Consider the following 14,837-nt stretch of genomic DNA (forward strand, 5'->3'; position numbering starts at 1 on the left):
CCTATTGCTTTATACGTGCCCAAATAGACAGGGTTTAACCACATGTAGCTGCTATTCACGTCTAATGTCCTGGTTAGGGCGCCCAATCTTCTGTTTTGGAGCCTAATCCACGGGCTTTGCACACATTTCTTCTAGCACCTCAGGAGGCTGTGAGAAGTAATGTCTTCCCCATGGCTGAAAGACATCTAAACTGAGCAACAAGTGAATTGCTCCGCTTGTATTGTAGCAGAAGCTGGTGTTTGATGCATTTCTAGTGTCATCACATGATCATCTGTGACTCTACTAATTAACAATCAGCCTTTATTTCACTGGGGCTGGTTCAATCTGTCCCTGTCTGCTATAGGTGATGTCTTGGCTGTAATAAGGCGTGGGTGATCAGTACTGCTGCCCAGGGAACAAAGCTGACAGGGGAGCATGGTTGTTACCCTGAAGGCACTGCACCACTGCCTTACCTTGCAGGGTACCTGGAGGAGCAGCCTGTTAAAAGCAAAGCCAGCAGCCACATTCCTGTTCCCACTGGTGCATGTGGTGTGAGATCATGATGGGACGGGGCAGTGGTGTCAGGTATGGGCACACAGTCACCAGCTATGGCATTGGGCGATGTGACCCTGATCTGAGATGAACATTTGACTTTGTACTGATCCAGCTGATGTGTAATTGTAGGAAAGAGTCAGGCAGTGGTGTAAGTGGGCGGGTACGGGTGGGTACGGCGTACCCGTAAGAATTTAGCCGTGGGTACGCCGTACCCACACTGACGGGCCGCCGCTCCTCTTCCTTCCCTCCCTCCCTCCCCTGCTCCACGCCGCACCCGCCGTCCCCGCCGCACCGCACACGCCGTCCACGCCGCACCGCCGCTGATGTGAGGGAAGGAGAGCACAGCCTGCGCCTCTCCTTCCCCTCAGTCTCCAGTGGGTGTCTCAGTTTACTTAAGCGCCGATCCGTGAGCCAATCAGAGCTCGAACCCGCGAGCTCTGATTGGCTCACGGATCGGCGCTGAATTAAACTGAGACACCCGCCGGAGACTGAGGGGAACAAGAGGAGCAGGCTGCGCTCTCCTTCCCTCACATGACAGGCAGGACGGCGACGGCAGCGGCAGCGGTGAGTAGGGGAGGGGGGCATGTTATACCTGGCACTGGGGGGGGCATGTTATACCTGGCACTGGGGGGGCATGTATACCTGGCACTGGGGGCATAGCTGGCACAGGGGGGCATATATACCTGGCACTGGGGGATATCTGGCACAGGGGGGCAAGTTATACCTGGCACTGGGGGATATCTGGCACAGGGGGGCATGTTATACCTGGCACTGGGGGATCTCTGGCACTGGGGGGGCATGTTATACCTGGCACTGGGGGATCTCTGGCACTGGGGGGGCATGTTATACCTGGCACTGGGGGATCTCTGGCACTGGGGAGGCATGTTATATCTGGCACTGGGGGATATCTGGCACTGGGGGCATATCTGGCACAGGGGGGTATATATATACCTGGCACTGGGGGATATCTGGCACAGGGGGGCATGTATACCTGGCACTGGGGGATATCTGGCACAGGGGGGCATGTTATACCTGGCACTGGGGGATATCTGGCACTGGGGGGGCATGTATATCTGGCACTGGGGGATATCTGGCACTGGGGGCATATCTGGCACAGGGGGGCATATATACCTGGCACTGGGGGATATCTGGCACAGGGGGGCATGTATACCTGGCACAGGGGGATATCTGGCACTGGGGGCATATCTGGCACTGTAGGGGCATTTCTGTATCTGGCACGGGGGGCAATGTATATCTGACACAGTGGGGGCATTTGTGTATCTGGCACTGTGGGGCAATGTGTATCTGACACTGTGAGGCAATGTATGGCACTCTGGGGGCATTTCTGTATCTGTCACTGTGGGGCAATGTGTATCTGGCACGGTGGGGCAATGTGTATCTGGCACTCTGGGGACATTTGTGTATCTGGCACTGTGGGGCAATGTGTATCTGGCACTGTGGGGCAATGTGTATCTGGCACTGTGAGGCAATGTGTATCTGACACTCTGGGGACATTTGTGTATCTGGCACTCTGGGGACATTTGTGTATCTGGCACTGTGGGGCAATGTGTATCTGGCACTGTGGGGCAATGTGTATCTGGCACTGTGGGGCAATGTATATCTGGCACTGTGGGGCAACGTGTATCTGACACTATTGGGTCATACGTGTATCTGCCCCTTCCCCATATGTGTATCACGCCCCCATTTTCATTGGCCACGCCCCATGTGGCATTTGACCACACCCATTTTTTTGCACGCGCGCCTTCGGCGCGCGCACACAGTACCCGTAAGACATTTTTTCTACTTGCACCACTGGAGTCAGGTGATGGTGCTGCAGGGAGGAGCAGCAGCGCCATGTCAGAGGATGTTTGGGAGGAAGAGGTGGGATGCAGCGAGTACATTCATGTATGTAGGGTGGCGTCATGAGTCCACAAAAAAGAGAATTGAAAGTAAAGGAGGGGTGCAGATAAGGGATGAAGGTGCTGGGAGCATAGATGGGTGTTAGGAAGTGCTGGGATATGGGAATGACGGCTAGGAGAAGGTGACATCATTATTAGGTGACAGCCGCCATTTGCACAATTTAGTTTTGTGTTCATTTTTTTCAAATAACAATTTTGATGAAGGGATATTCAGCGCAGCAACAGGGCAGCAGTGCACCCTGTGCCATCTCGCTCCCTATACCTGTGACATCATGATGTCACACCTAGCGGGCAGGTCTGCCAGCTCTGATAGTAGAACTCAGCCTGGAGAGACCTAAGGATGCTCCAGGTAACTCCACAGGCTGCAGGGTGTCTGCCAGGATTGTCCCTTGGATGCTCCGGGTGGCTCTACGGTAGCACTTCTGGCTGCAAGGTGCCACTGTAGTCACTCTGCAAGCCACATGCAGGTGCTGTGAGGCAGCAATGGTGGCACCTCTAGGATCTTATGCGCGTTTGGTATGAAATACCTACAATCAAAATCCCGACGGTCAAAATACCGACAACAATTGACCGACGGTCAAAATCCCGACAAGCTCAAAATACCAACATTTAAAATACAGACATGGTCAAAATACCGACATTCAAAATGTCAACAGGTCAAGAAGTCGACACAACTTTTTAAAATGTTTTTTTTGTATGTCGACACAGGTCGACATGGACGCCGTATAATTGCACCGCGTCACTCGCATGGCTCGCTGCGCTCGGCACACTATTATATTCCCCCTCCAGGTCCACTGGGATGGTAAAGTATGAACAAGTCGATTTCAATGAAAAATTCATGGCAACTTTTTGACCTGTCAATATTTTAGATGTCGGAATTTGGACCTTGTTGGGATTTTGACCTTGTTGGGATTTTGACCGTTGGTCAATAATTGTCAGTATTTTGACCATTGAGATTTTGATTGTAGGTAAATTGACTGCATCCCCCTTATGGCCCGTACATTGGCACTGCTAGCACACCCCTAGTTATGGCCCTGGGTATATCCTATATACCGTACTATAAAGAAGTATACTACCGGTAGAGGGCTGTGTGGTCATTGATAGAAATAAGTAATCTGTAAATGTAAAAATATTTTAGCAATTTTTATCATTTCAATTATTAAAAATACATTCTGTGCTTATGAAATCCTGATCACCCGTCTTGTATAGTTGTTGATGGCTTTTTGTCAAATGCAAAACATTCAAATATAATTTACATGTATTTTCCTAAAGTAAACCAGTCAAACATTTTAAACATACACAGAAAAAGATTAAATTCAGAAATATTGACATTAAGATGAATAGTCTACAATAGTATACTATATAGTAACACTGCTGGAGTCTTTTTCTACAGTGACTAAGCTTGTGCAATAATAATAACAGCTGAGAACGCTCTAGTAATCTCCAGCAGACACCTGGCCCCGCCCCCTGTGATGTCACCTCCCCAGTACATGCCAGAAGTTACTAGTACCTCCTCTCCCACCTCCTCATGTATTATGCAGTGTGTACACACAGGCCCCTCCCCTCACACCATATACAGAGCACACATGGAAGCATCAGGAAGAGACCAGTACTTGGGGGAGTGAGTATAAAGGAGCCGGAGCTGGGACTGGCTGCAGCACTGAGCAGCAAGAAAGCAGACACTGAGACACAGGCAGATTATCTCCAGCTGATCTGTGACCAGAAGCTCCAGGAAAATCAGCAGAAGATGTTTCCTCTCAGCCTCCTCCAGTCCTCGCACAGCCCCCTGTGTCCCTGCAGTGAGCCTGCACTCACCCTCTGGCCAGCTACATGCCTCATCTATAGCCAGCTGGAAGATGACATGCTGAGCCTGAGGAAGGAGATGGAGAGGAGAGCGCAGCGTGTCAGCCAGGCTTGTCAGCTCCTGGCTCAGGACATGGACATGAGAAGAAGAGCAGCTCAGAGCACACACTCTGCAGGCACTGAGATCACCTCTCCCAGGACAGGCAAAGAGGGGAAGGGAAACTTTGAGCTCACCCTGGACGTGAGGCCCTTTTCTCCTGAGGAGCTGACAGTAACAACAGAAGGACGGAGACTGATTGTGACAGGGAAACGGGACAAGAAACAGGATAGTGAGACCGATGGCTACTTCCATGAGTACAGAGAGTGGAGGAGAGAAGCTGAGCTCCCAGAGGATGTGATACCTGAGGCCGTGCTGTGCTCCCTCTCCAAGGATGGGCAGCTCCACTTCCAGGCTCCTCGTCTGGCACTGCCAGCTGCAGAAGGGAGACCTGTTCCCATCACTGTGACCCAGACCCCAGGAAAAGGACAAGCCGTCCCCCCAGTGACCCAGAGCAGCCAAGGGATGGGAGACTCGGATACTGGGGCCATCTCCTCCTGATACCATTATGGGACTGTTACATACATCAGGGTCATTGTATATTTTTATAGTCCTGTCTGGAACAAATATCTTGCTAATGTGATGTTATATATGTTTTCTTAATAAAATAAATAAAGTTTAACTATAATTTGCTCTCCTCATTTATATATACTACAGTATAACAGATAGAAATTTTGTCCCTCTCACTCTCCAAACAAACCTATTTACAGGTATCACATTTAATAGGTAAAATGGCTAAAGTCACATTTTCTTAATTACCTTAATGGGTCTGGCACACTGACAGCAGAATCCAGGCAGCAGCGTTGTGTATTCTGTTCCATAATTTGTTATTAGAAGTGATTACAGCAAGTGATTAGTGTATAAATTACTTATACAGCAAATATATAAAGACATATAAAGTATGTGAAATAAAAGATCAGTGACATTGGTATTGTACAACTGTATGGGTAGGAAGAAAATTACTCTCCGCTTAAAAGTACATTTTACTTATGGACACATGGGGCAATATTTACTAATATTCGTGTTTGAGTCGGTTTGTGTAGTGTTTAAACTCATTTTTATGCAACCTTTTGAATCCATATACGCAAAGTTACGAAACAGTCGACTTTATGGTTGTCGTGTTTTCCGATGTCGATGCCAGTCATTTTTTTTGGCACATTTACGGCCGTCATTGTCGTTTGCGTACGTGTTTTTGTTGTATTTGCTGTTTTTTTTCCTAAGTTAAACGTGGCAGGGTTTTTTTTTTCCCGCGGCCGCATTTTCACTTTCAGTTTCGATTTTCATCCCCGTCCGTGATTGGTTGTGTTTTCAGATGGTAGGAGTGTCTGTGCGCAACCATATAAATACGCCCCAAACCGTCCGCACCTCGTGGGTTTAGTTATTGGTGAGGAGGAGGGAGGTTGTGCTGTGGAGGTAGGTGAATTTGTGGTTTGGTGAGGAGTGTTGGTAGCGATTTCTGAGTGTGGTAATGTGTTTGGAAGTCGTCTTGTCATTCTTGTTGTCTTGTATTTTGTGGTTTTGTCTCATTTTTAGTCCAAGTTATTTTTCTTTATAGTCCCTTGTCAGTGTGTGTGTGTGTGTGTGTGTGTGTGTGTGTGTGTGTGTGTGTGAGTTGTGTAGTGGTAGTGGAGGAGTGTGTTGTTTGTCTTTTTTTTTTTCCTTTGTTAACTGTTTAGAAACACAATTATGTGTGACTCAGAGGGGGAGGAGATTGGTCAGGTGGAGGAGGTGAGTGTTAGTGAGGTTAGTGAGGTGGAGGAGGTGGGTGAGGTTGCTGCAGCAGCCTCAAGTGATAGTGACAATCAGAGTGCTCCGCAGCCACGCACCACTACTAAGACTGGGCGGAATGTAAAGTTTAGTTTTGCTGAAAATGTGGCATTGGTGCGTGAGCTTATGAAGTATCAGAGGCAGCTATTTGGCCCTGAGTCCGCCAAGGTGCCAACACGGAGGAAGACGGTGTTGTGGGCGAAAGTTGTTGCTGCTGTCAATAGTGAGGGGGTGGTCAAGCGGACGGAGGACACGTGCCGCAAACGGTACTATGACATAAAGCGACGTGTCAAGTCCAAAATGGCCAAAGGAGGCCAAGTCGGCTCGGAAAACCGGTGGTGGGCAGCCCTATATTGCAAGTTATCTGGAGTATGAGGAGTCAATGCGGAGTGTAATCCCTCCAGAAGTTGTCTCTGCAACCCATGTCCGGGATTCAGATAGGCCCAGGAAGAATGGTGAGCATGTGTATTTGCATTTACATTCTATGTTTTTTTTTTTGTTTTTTTAAATGTGTATCATGTGACGTTGCATATTACTCCCATCTTCAAGTGTGTGTCAGCAAATACATTGTTTTGGTTAATGTTTTAGACAAAAGCCAATGTAACATCTTACTTTATTGTATGTCGTGTTTTTCTGTCAGATATTTTGCATGTGTAGTTTGGACTTGGTGTGTCTCTGAATTGTCCTGCAATAATGTTTTCCTTTTGGCCGTTTTTTCATTTTAAATTGTGACTATGTTTTATATTTAAGTGATCCATGTGCAATGTTTTAAAAACAGTGGTTGTCATGTTAGAGGCTGGAGTACTGGAAAGTGGTTTGGAAACCACTTACATGTGTAATGTCATTTTTAGATAATGTTAATTATTTAATTAAAAAAACAATATTTTTTTTTTTTTTTGCTTGTATTTGTACCGTGACACCACACTGCAGTGTAATTTTTATATAAATTGCTGCATTTTGTTTTTGCTCATATAGTGGTAATGTGTCTTTGGAGTGCCACATCACAGAGCAATTTATGTATTGCATCTGTAATATTTTTCCTTTCAATACAAAATGAAGTTGTGTGTGTTTTTATTTTATTTTTTCTTGAACTTGTGGCCTATGTCAGTGTCCTGTACATGTTTTCCTGTGTTGATGTTGCCATAGTGCATATGTGTTTTGGTCAATGTTTTTTATTTTTTTATTTCTGGTCCTTATGTTTGTTTTAAATAAAAACCAAGCATTTCTAAAAGAATAAATGTTTTTAAGCATAATGGGTGGATGTATACACAATAGCATGATTTTTTTTTTTTTTTTTTATACAGTGTTAGAAAAAACCAGTACTACTCGTCGGCCAGTAACTCCTATCACATCTGATGATGATGACGCTGCGGAAGCAGGTAAAGTGTCCATTGTAGTATAGGGTATGCTTGTAAAGGAATGGCCATAACAAAATTGCACTTTCATTAAAAGGTCCATCAAAAGAAGTATGGAGCAGCATAAGTGGCACTTCTGTAAAACATCACCACAAAAAACATGTGGCCGAAAAGAAAGCAAGGTCGTATGTCTCGGCACAAACACAGCAGGCTACCCCGCCACAAAGATTATCGTCCGTATGTTCTGTACCCCCTCTCCAAATTTTGGACACACCTCCAAGATGTCATCCACACTCCCCTCATCTTGATTGTGAGTATCAAACTGAAAAAAATGTGTAAAATGTCAGAACATAATCAAAATCTTTCATAACCGCATTAAGTCAAAACACATCAAAAACTAAAATACTTACCGCAGTAAGTAAAAGCTGAAATGGAATCCAAGCTAAATGGCCTTGTCCACATCCAGTAAAGATATGTATGTCCACTTGAGCCATACAGTATGACATTGTGTGTAAGATGCTGCAACAAAAAAGCATGTTGGTTTGTTTGTAAAAAGTAAGGTTGTGTTTCCAAATTTCACATGTGTGCTTGAGGTAACATTGCAAAATACATATAAAAACATTACTATGTTTGTTTGTTTGAACAAAGCTATAAGGTAACACATTATGTATTCCAATGTGTTTTTATGGTGGAGTATGTGTGAGCTACAATAAAACTAAAGTGTTTGCTTTCACAATTAAGTAACCAGACACATTTGCCTCAAACAGGCATATGTATGTATTTAAGCTATGAGTGATGATGTTGCTAGCCAGAATAGTTGAATGCAACAGTGAATGACATGTGTTCCATGTGTAGTGATTTGTTTACATTTCACAAACATATGGATAGCTAACGGAGATTTGTTTAACATTTCAGCTTCGAGTCCTGGGAACAGCATCCCTCCGCAACAACAGCAACACAGTGACATGGAGGAGACAAACATCTTAGAAATGCAGCCATTAATGCAAGGAATGAGCCCCCCAGCACCTGTGAGTACACCACCACAGCAAAGCACACCACCACCACAACACAGCCCAACAACACCAGGAACACAAGGCCCTGATCAAGTGTTTTGGATTATTTGGGCTAGACAGCAGGCCACTAATGAAGATTGCCTGCGTAAGCAGACCTAAATGTTTGCAAGCCTACCATCTCACCTCAGAAGAATATCAAGAAATCTGAGTAGACAAAATGAACAAACAACCAGAATAGGCAATACCATGGAACTCATGCGTACAGACATTACACAGGTCATGGGCAACTTACAGCGCATAATGGAAGAACAGCACAGACAACAGCAAAGTTATATGAGCATTTTTCAAAACAATCAAAAGATTAATGAAAGTTTATTCTGAATAGTAGACAATCAAAATGCTGCTACACGTGAACTCAATGCCACCCTCACTAACCTGAATGAAACACTCAGATGCATGCACCAACAGCAAACAAGCAGCAGTTCTGGTACGACTACTCCAAATATCACGCCAGTCTCATCACCACCAAGATGCTCCACCAGAGCACGACAACATGACCGTGCTAAAGGCAAAGGGCAGGACAAGCAGCCACCCAAAAAAACGTGAAAAAAATACAAGTTAGACAGTTGTGATAAGTAACTCAACATAGTTAGCAAGTGTATTTTTTGCTAAAAAAAATAACACTTAGCTCCTTGACACTTTTTTCTACATCATTAATTATAAGTGGTACAAACAAAAACATAAAATGTGTACGCACATTTATTCTTTACCATTTTTTTTTCGGTATTGGAGGAGGGAAATGTTGATGGAGCCACACATACATGTTAGCAGGAAGTAAACTGACCACTTGATTTTTTTTCTAATCATTACTCTTTCTAGATTCCAATCATTCTCTTTTCCTGCAGACAATCCAAATTACAATGTTATTGATACATATCTTAGCTTTCTTATCTATACAACATTACAAGAAGAATACAATTGAGTTGCGTAAAAAGCTTGTAATATGTTGGCTTTGTTTTGTTTGAAAAACATTGTCAAAATGAATGTCAGTATTGTTGGGACATGTTTGTGTGTGTTAAAAATTAGTAAGAATGTTTTTACACATGATGCTGAAACAAACAAATATGTACTTTTACAACAAAAAACAAAAAATGTGTATAATAATGTATGTGTGGCAAACTGTGTATTTACTTACACATCATCAAGTTTACAGCATCAAACATTAGGAAATAAATTATTCCTGATTACAGTAAGTTTGTGTGTCTTAAATATGATGGTGCATCACACATAGGGACACATGTATTCCTCAAGGCTAACATATTATATGTTGAGTGTTTTTTGGGAACACAGGTTCTCAAACTCGGCCCTCAGGAACCCACACAGTACATGTTTTGCAGGTCTCCTCACAGAATCACAAGTGACATAATTAGCTCCACCTGTGAACTTTTTAACATATGTCTGTGAGTAATTCATACACCTGTGCTTCTACTGGGTTACGTGAAAAACATGCACTGTGTGTGGTCCTGAGGGCCGAGTTTGTGAACCTGTGCATTAGGACGTTACACACAATGATAAAGTGAAATACTAAATGGATGATGTGGGCTTGTAAGAAATTAGCACTGCAAGTTTACGATCACTTATCCAGACTTAATGCATGGCACTCATAATCTGTTGTTTTGAGAATAAAAATACACACAATACACATGCGACATTTGTTTTTCATATAGCGAGGGTATGTTTGTATGTGTCAAGCAGACAGACACATTCTGAGTAATGGTTTTTGGGAAAAAAGGCAAAACATCTATTTATGATTACACAACAAATGAAATAAGCAAACCAAGCTTACCTTAGAAATAGCGATTGATGATCTCTTGCCTAACCTGCCTCCCTACATCAGCACTCCAAGTATCACCAGATGTCTCTAATTCCTCTGCTTGCTGGCTGCTTTCTTCCTCCTCCTCCTCCTCAACATGTGGCAGATGTTGTTGCAAACACATGTTATGAAGAAAGCAGCAGCCGTACACAATTTGAGTCACCTTGGAGGGACTATACAACAAAAGGCCACCAGACTTATCCAGACATCGAAACCTAGATTTCAGCACACCAAAACATCTTCCTATCACATTCCGTGTGAATTTATGTGCATGATTGTAATTATGTTCAGCAGGGGTATCAGGTCGGGACAATGGAGTTAGAAGCCAAGAAAAACAGCCATATCCTCCATCACCTAAAAGACAGATATAGTAACGTGATTCATGTTAAGATACAGCAACACATAAGTAACACACTGTGGGGCAGATGTATTAACCTGTAGAAGGCATAAGGAAGTGAAAAACCAGTGATATGTGCAAGGTAATAAAGGCAGCAGACAATCTGTTCCTAAATGTTCATTTACATATTGGAGCTGATTGGCTGGTGCCTTTATCACCTTGCACAGATCACTGGTTTCTCACTTCCTTATGCCTTCTACAGGTTAATACATCTGCCCCTGTATTTGGACAAAGTATACGCAGGCCTACACATATGAAATTACATACCCAGCAGCCATCCATCTGGCATTTGTCTGTCCTCAAACTTATCAAAGAGGGATGACTGACTGAGGATGAAGGAGTCATGGCAGCCCCCAGGGTAACCAGCAACAACACTCATTATTTTGAGATTTGCATCACAAACCACCTACACATTTGTGGAGTGTTCGAAATGGCAGTTTGTATATATGGGCTGCCTGCCCCTAGGTGGTCTCAGCTGAATGTGTGTGCAATCTATGGCTCCAAGCACATTGGGCATGCCAGCCAGCTCATAGAAATCTACCCTGACGGCATGCCACTGAGACTCCTGGGTAGGGAAGCAGATTGAGGCCTCGATGTGGGGCTGCAAAACAGCCAACACCTGTGTGTATATTTTAAAGAACAATAAACATGAGATTTTAGGACAGAACTGGCCACCGAGAAATTAAAACAAACACAAAACAGAAGAGGTAGTTAGGTATACATCACCTGTGTTAAGATTCTGGAAAATGAGGGCTGTGAGATTCCTATGACATCCCCAGACACAGCCTGAAAGCTGCCAGTAGCCATAAAGTGCAACACAGCCAGGAGTTTGTGCAGGCCTGAGACAGAGCGAGAGCGTGCTGTCTCAGGGTCTAGGCCCAGTTTGACAAGGTCATACAGACGGAAAATGTTGTTACGATTTAGACGGAACATCTGTATGACCTTATCATTGGACAATGCGTTCAAGTTTAAACGCCCCCTAAAAAAACGAGGCCTGCGCAGCCTCCGCGGAACCTGTACAACCTGCTGACCATGTTCAGTTTCTTGGCCCTGGTTACTTACAGGCTGATGTCTGAGTCTGAGGAATCCCACAGCACACAAAAGATCACTGGCCCACAGTCCTGCTGCCATTTCTGAGTGTAGGTGTATTGAAATGGGCCTAACATCCTTTTATAGGCATCCTAATTCAGGTGTGAGTGATTTTTTATTTGCAACACATGTAAACACGACTGAAAAAAGCAGGTCTATTTTTTTGCCGCTTTTTTTAACGAATCGCAAAAGAATACGACCGCATTTGAGCACTCAGAGACTAACACCCAAATACGAATGAATAGTGAATTCCCGTATTCTATGTAATAACAGCCGCATTTGACCGATGGTCTATTCATTTGTATTTGTGAACGTTGTCATTCAAACCATTACAAATAGTCCAAACACTGCCGAGATTTGTGCTTAGTGAATTCCCGGATTGGGACTTAGAAAAAAAAACACAAATCGGACAAACTCGGATTCTTAGTAAATACTGCCCATGGTAGCAGAGGGCGTGAATATATCAGTACATCGCCCCCTAGTGTAGGAAACAAAATCACAGCACACTCTGTTAAGGCGTGTACACACAGTACAATGTGCTGTAAAGGGCCGACATTGGCTATTTAACGTGGCTGGAGCCCGGCCCCACCAATATAGTCAATGTTGGGCTGCCTGCACAGTCTATTTTTCCTTGCGATGCCGATCCTGCGGCACCACGCATCAGCATCACAAGGACTATACACACGGTGCGATATGCACTATATTTTCTTACAAATTTGACTAGATAAAATCGTAAGAAAAATCGCACCGTGTGTACACACCTTGAGTTATACAAACAGTAATTGGACTTTTATAATTGAAAATGATTAACGTTAGACATCAGTGGTTTAGTTACATATACAACAATTTATAAAATTATTTCAAGTATTCCAAATAAAATGACCACCATGACATTTGTATTAGACAACCTAAGAGGAAAGGAAGAGGTTAATGTCATGACAAGAAAGCACTTACCTTCCCTACCTGCCCTCTGGCACCACAAGGATTGTGTATTACTGTGGGGAAAATGTAACTCAGGGCAATACTGTATTTCAGAGGAACAGACAACATTTTACTTATACTATTAAATGAAGGTTGTTCAAATCCGTGTATAATCTGAAGATAGGCCTGTAAAGGTGATGCAATATAGAACGTATTAGGTTGCTAGTGTTTGGCGGCATAAATTATTCTCCATAAGTCTATAGTATTTAGGACCACATGAAACATACAGTATTGTCACTAATTAATACTCAATTAGGGATGGCCATTGGTGAAACCCTATACTCAATTAAGGCCAAAAGGATAAATATATTGATAGACCATAATCATTGAACGATTGTATTGGTGGTAATGTTTAAAAAGAAACTCATGTATTTAGAAAATACCATATATTTAATTAGGGCCATATTAATGATGAAGACCAATTATATTACATACCTCTGGAACTACAAGTGCCAAGATAAATGTGCTTATCTCATTCATTCATTATTCTGGACCCAAATAATATAATGATATAATTTTCCACGTAATTTAAAATGTTTTTAAATATCATTGCCCTAATAATAAATTCATGAAGTTCCATCATTATAGTAATTATTAGTAGCTGGTCCCGGCATTTCCTGGGTCACGTCGGATGCCCTCGCTCTACCCCTTCCTGCCCAGCTAACCGTCATTGGTCAATGGGCAAATGTATTCTGTATGTATAGTGCACACTGTAGAGTGAGCTGATGTGTTGGCTGGAACCTATAGGGTGTATTCAAAAAGTGTCAGAAGCTGTAGTCTTGTCAGAAAGACGGCAGCTTCCGACAGATTTAGGTCGGAAGGCGTTCCGACCAATTCAATGTCGGGTCGTGGATTGTCGGATATGCCGTGGATCCACGTGTTCCGCGGCCAAATCCGACAGGTTTTGGCCCCGGTTCCGACAATGTCAATCTCACTTCTTTAAAAGTCGGAATGACATTGTCGGAACCGGGGAGATGAGACAGGGGAGCGGGTACACGTCATGATGGCGAGCATGTGACAGGGACCGAAGCGGGGATGGGTGAGCACTGGAGTGGCCGGGTGAGGGGAGGAAACAGCAGCAGCAGCATGGCATGTGATGGGGACCGGAGCGGGGATGGGTGAGTAGAGGAGCGGCCGGGTGAGGAAAGGAAACAGCAGCAGCACGTCATGTGACGGGGACCGGAGTGGGGACAGGTGAGTAAAGGACCCTTCCGCAGGACGTCTGTCTCCCCAGCGTCTGCCTCCCCAGCCTCCCCGCCAGACGTCTGCCTCCCCAGCATCTGCCTCCCCAGGTACTAGTTGTGAGAGGTGTTGGTAGCGGCCAAATCTCACACTCGGATATGACCTTTCATTGAATACTGACCTGTCGGATCCTTTCCGTCGGAAAGGATTCAACAGGTATTGAGTACACCCCTATGTATTATACAGGTATAAATGACATCACTGTGGGGTAACATGGTTATAGAGGCTGACTCTGCTGTGTAACAGATGCACTATATTATACCTGATGTTATTCATGTGGGGTAATCTATTCCAGGCCTCATTGCCTTTATTCCTAGAAATGTGCCTTCTCACATATCATAGTATGTACTATCGCAGTGCTTTTTTACACATATACCTTCAAACGTTACTCAAAATTCCTAGTTCCTTTTAATTTTTATTTTTTTTGCAATTGTAAAAATTCAACTTCACTTCAGTTCATTAAGGTAAATATAATCCAATGTGAATGTCAGATATAGAAAGATTCAGAAGTAAAATGAATTGTACTATATGGAGCCAGCTGCTACCTATAACAGTCCCCACTCCTCCTTTGATAGTCTAGGTGACTTCAGCTGTCCGGCGCTGACATATAGGTAAGGTAAGCCATATACATGCTAAGAAAGGCAATGTTGCACATATGTAACTGGTCCTAAAGGGAGATGCTGAGTCAGTCTATTTTCAGTGAAGATTCAGGACACAATACCTGTATATTATCTGGTGAAATGTAAGCGCAGTATGGCCTGATTATA

The 14,837-nt window shown here is 43.9% G+C and overlaps 2 protein-coding genes across 3 annotated transcripts in view; both read left to right on the forward strand.

Moving 5' to 3' along the window:
- LOC134966526 (heat shock protein 30C-like) overlaps window positions 1–14,837 on the forward strand; it is an 81,682-nt gene that overhangs the window by 785 nt on the left and 66,060 nt on the right. The gene's annotated exons all lie outside the window — the stretch shown is intronic.
- LOC134965541 (heat shock protein 30C-like) lies at window positions 4,033–4,981 on the forward strand. Its single transcript, XM_063941922.1, has one exon. It carries the CDS (start codon window positions 4,201–4,203, stop codon window positions 4,852–4,854), a length of 654 nt encoding a protein of 217 aa, XP_063797992.1. The 5' UTR covers window positions 4,033–4,200; the 3' UTR covers window positions 4,855–4,981.

Source organism: Pseudophryne corroboree, chromosome 10 (genome assembly GCF_028390025.1).
Source record: "Pseudophryne corroboree isolate aPseCor3 chromosome 10, aPseCor3.hap2, whole genome shotgun sequence".
NCBI classification, from domain to species: domain Eukaryota; kingdom Metazoa; phylum Chordata; class Amphibia; order Anura; family Myobatrachidae; genus Pseudophryne; species Pseudophryne corroboree.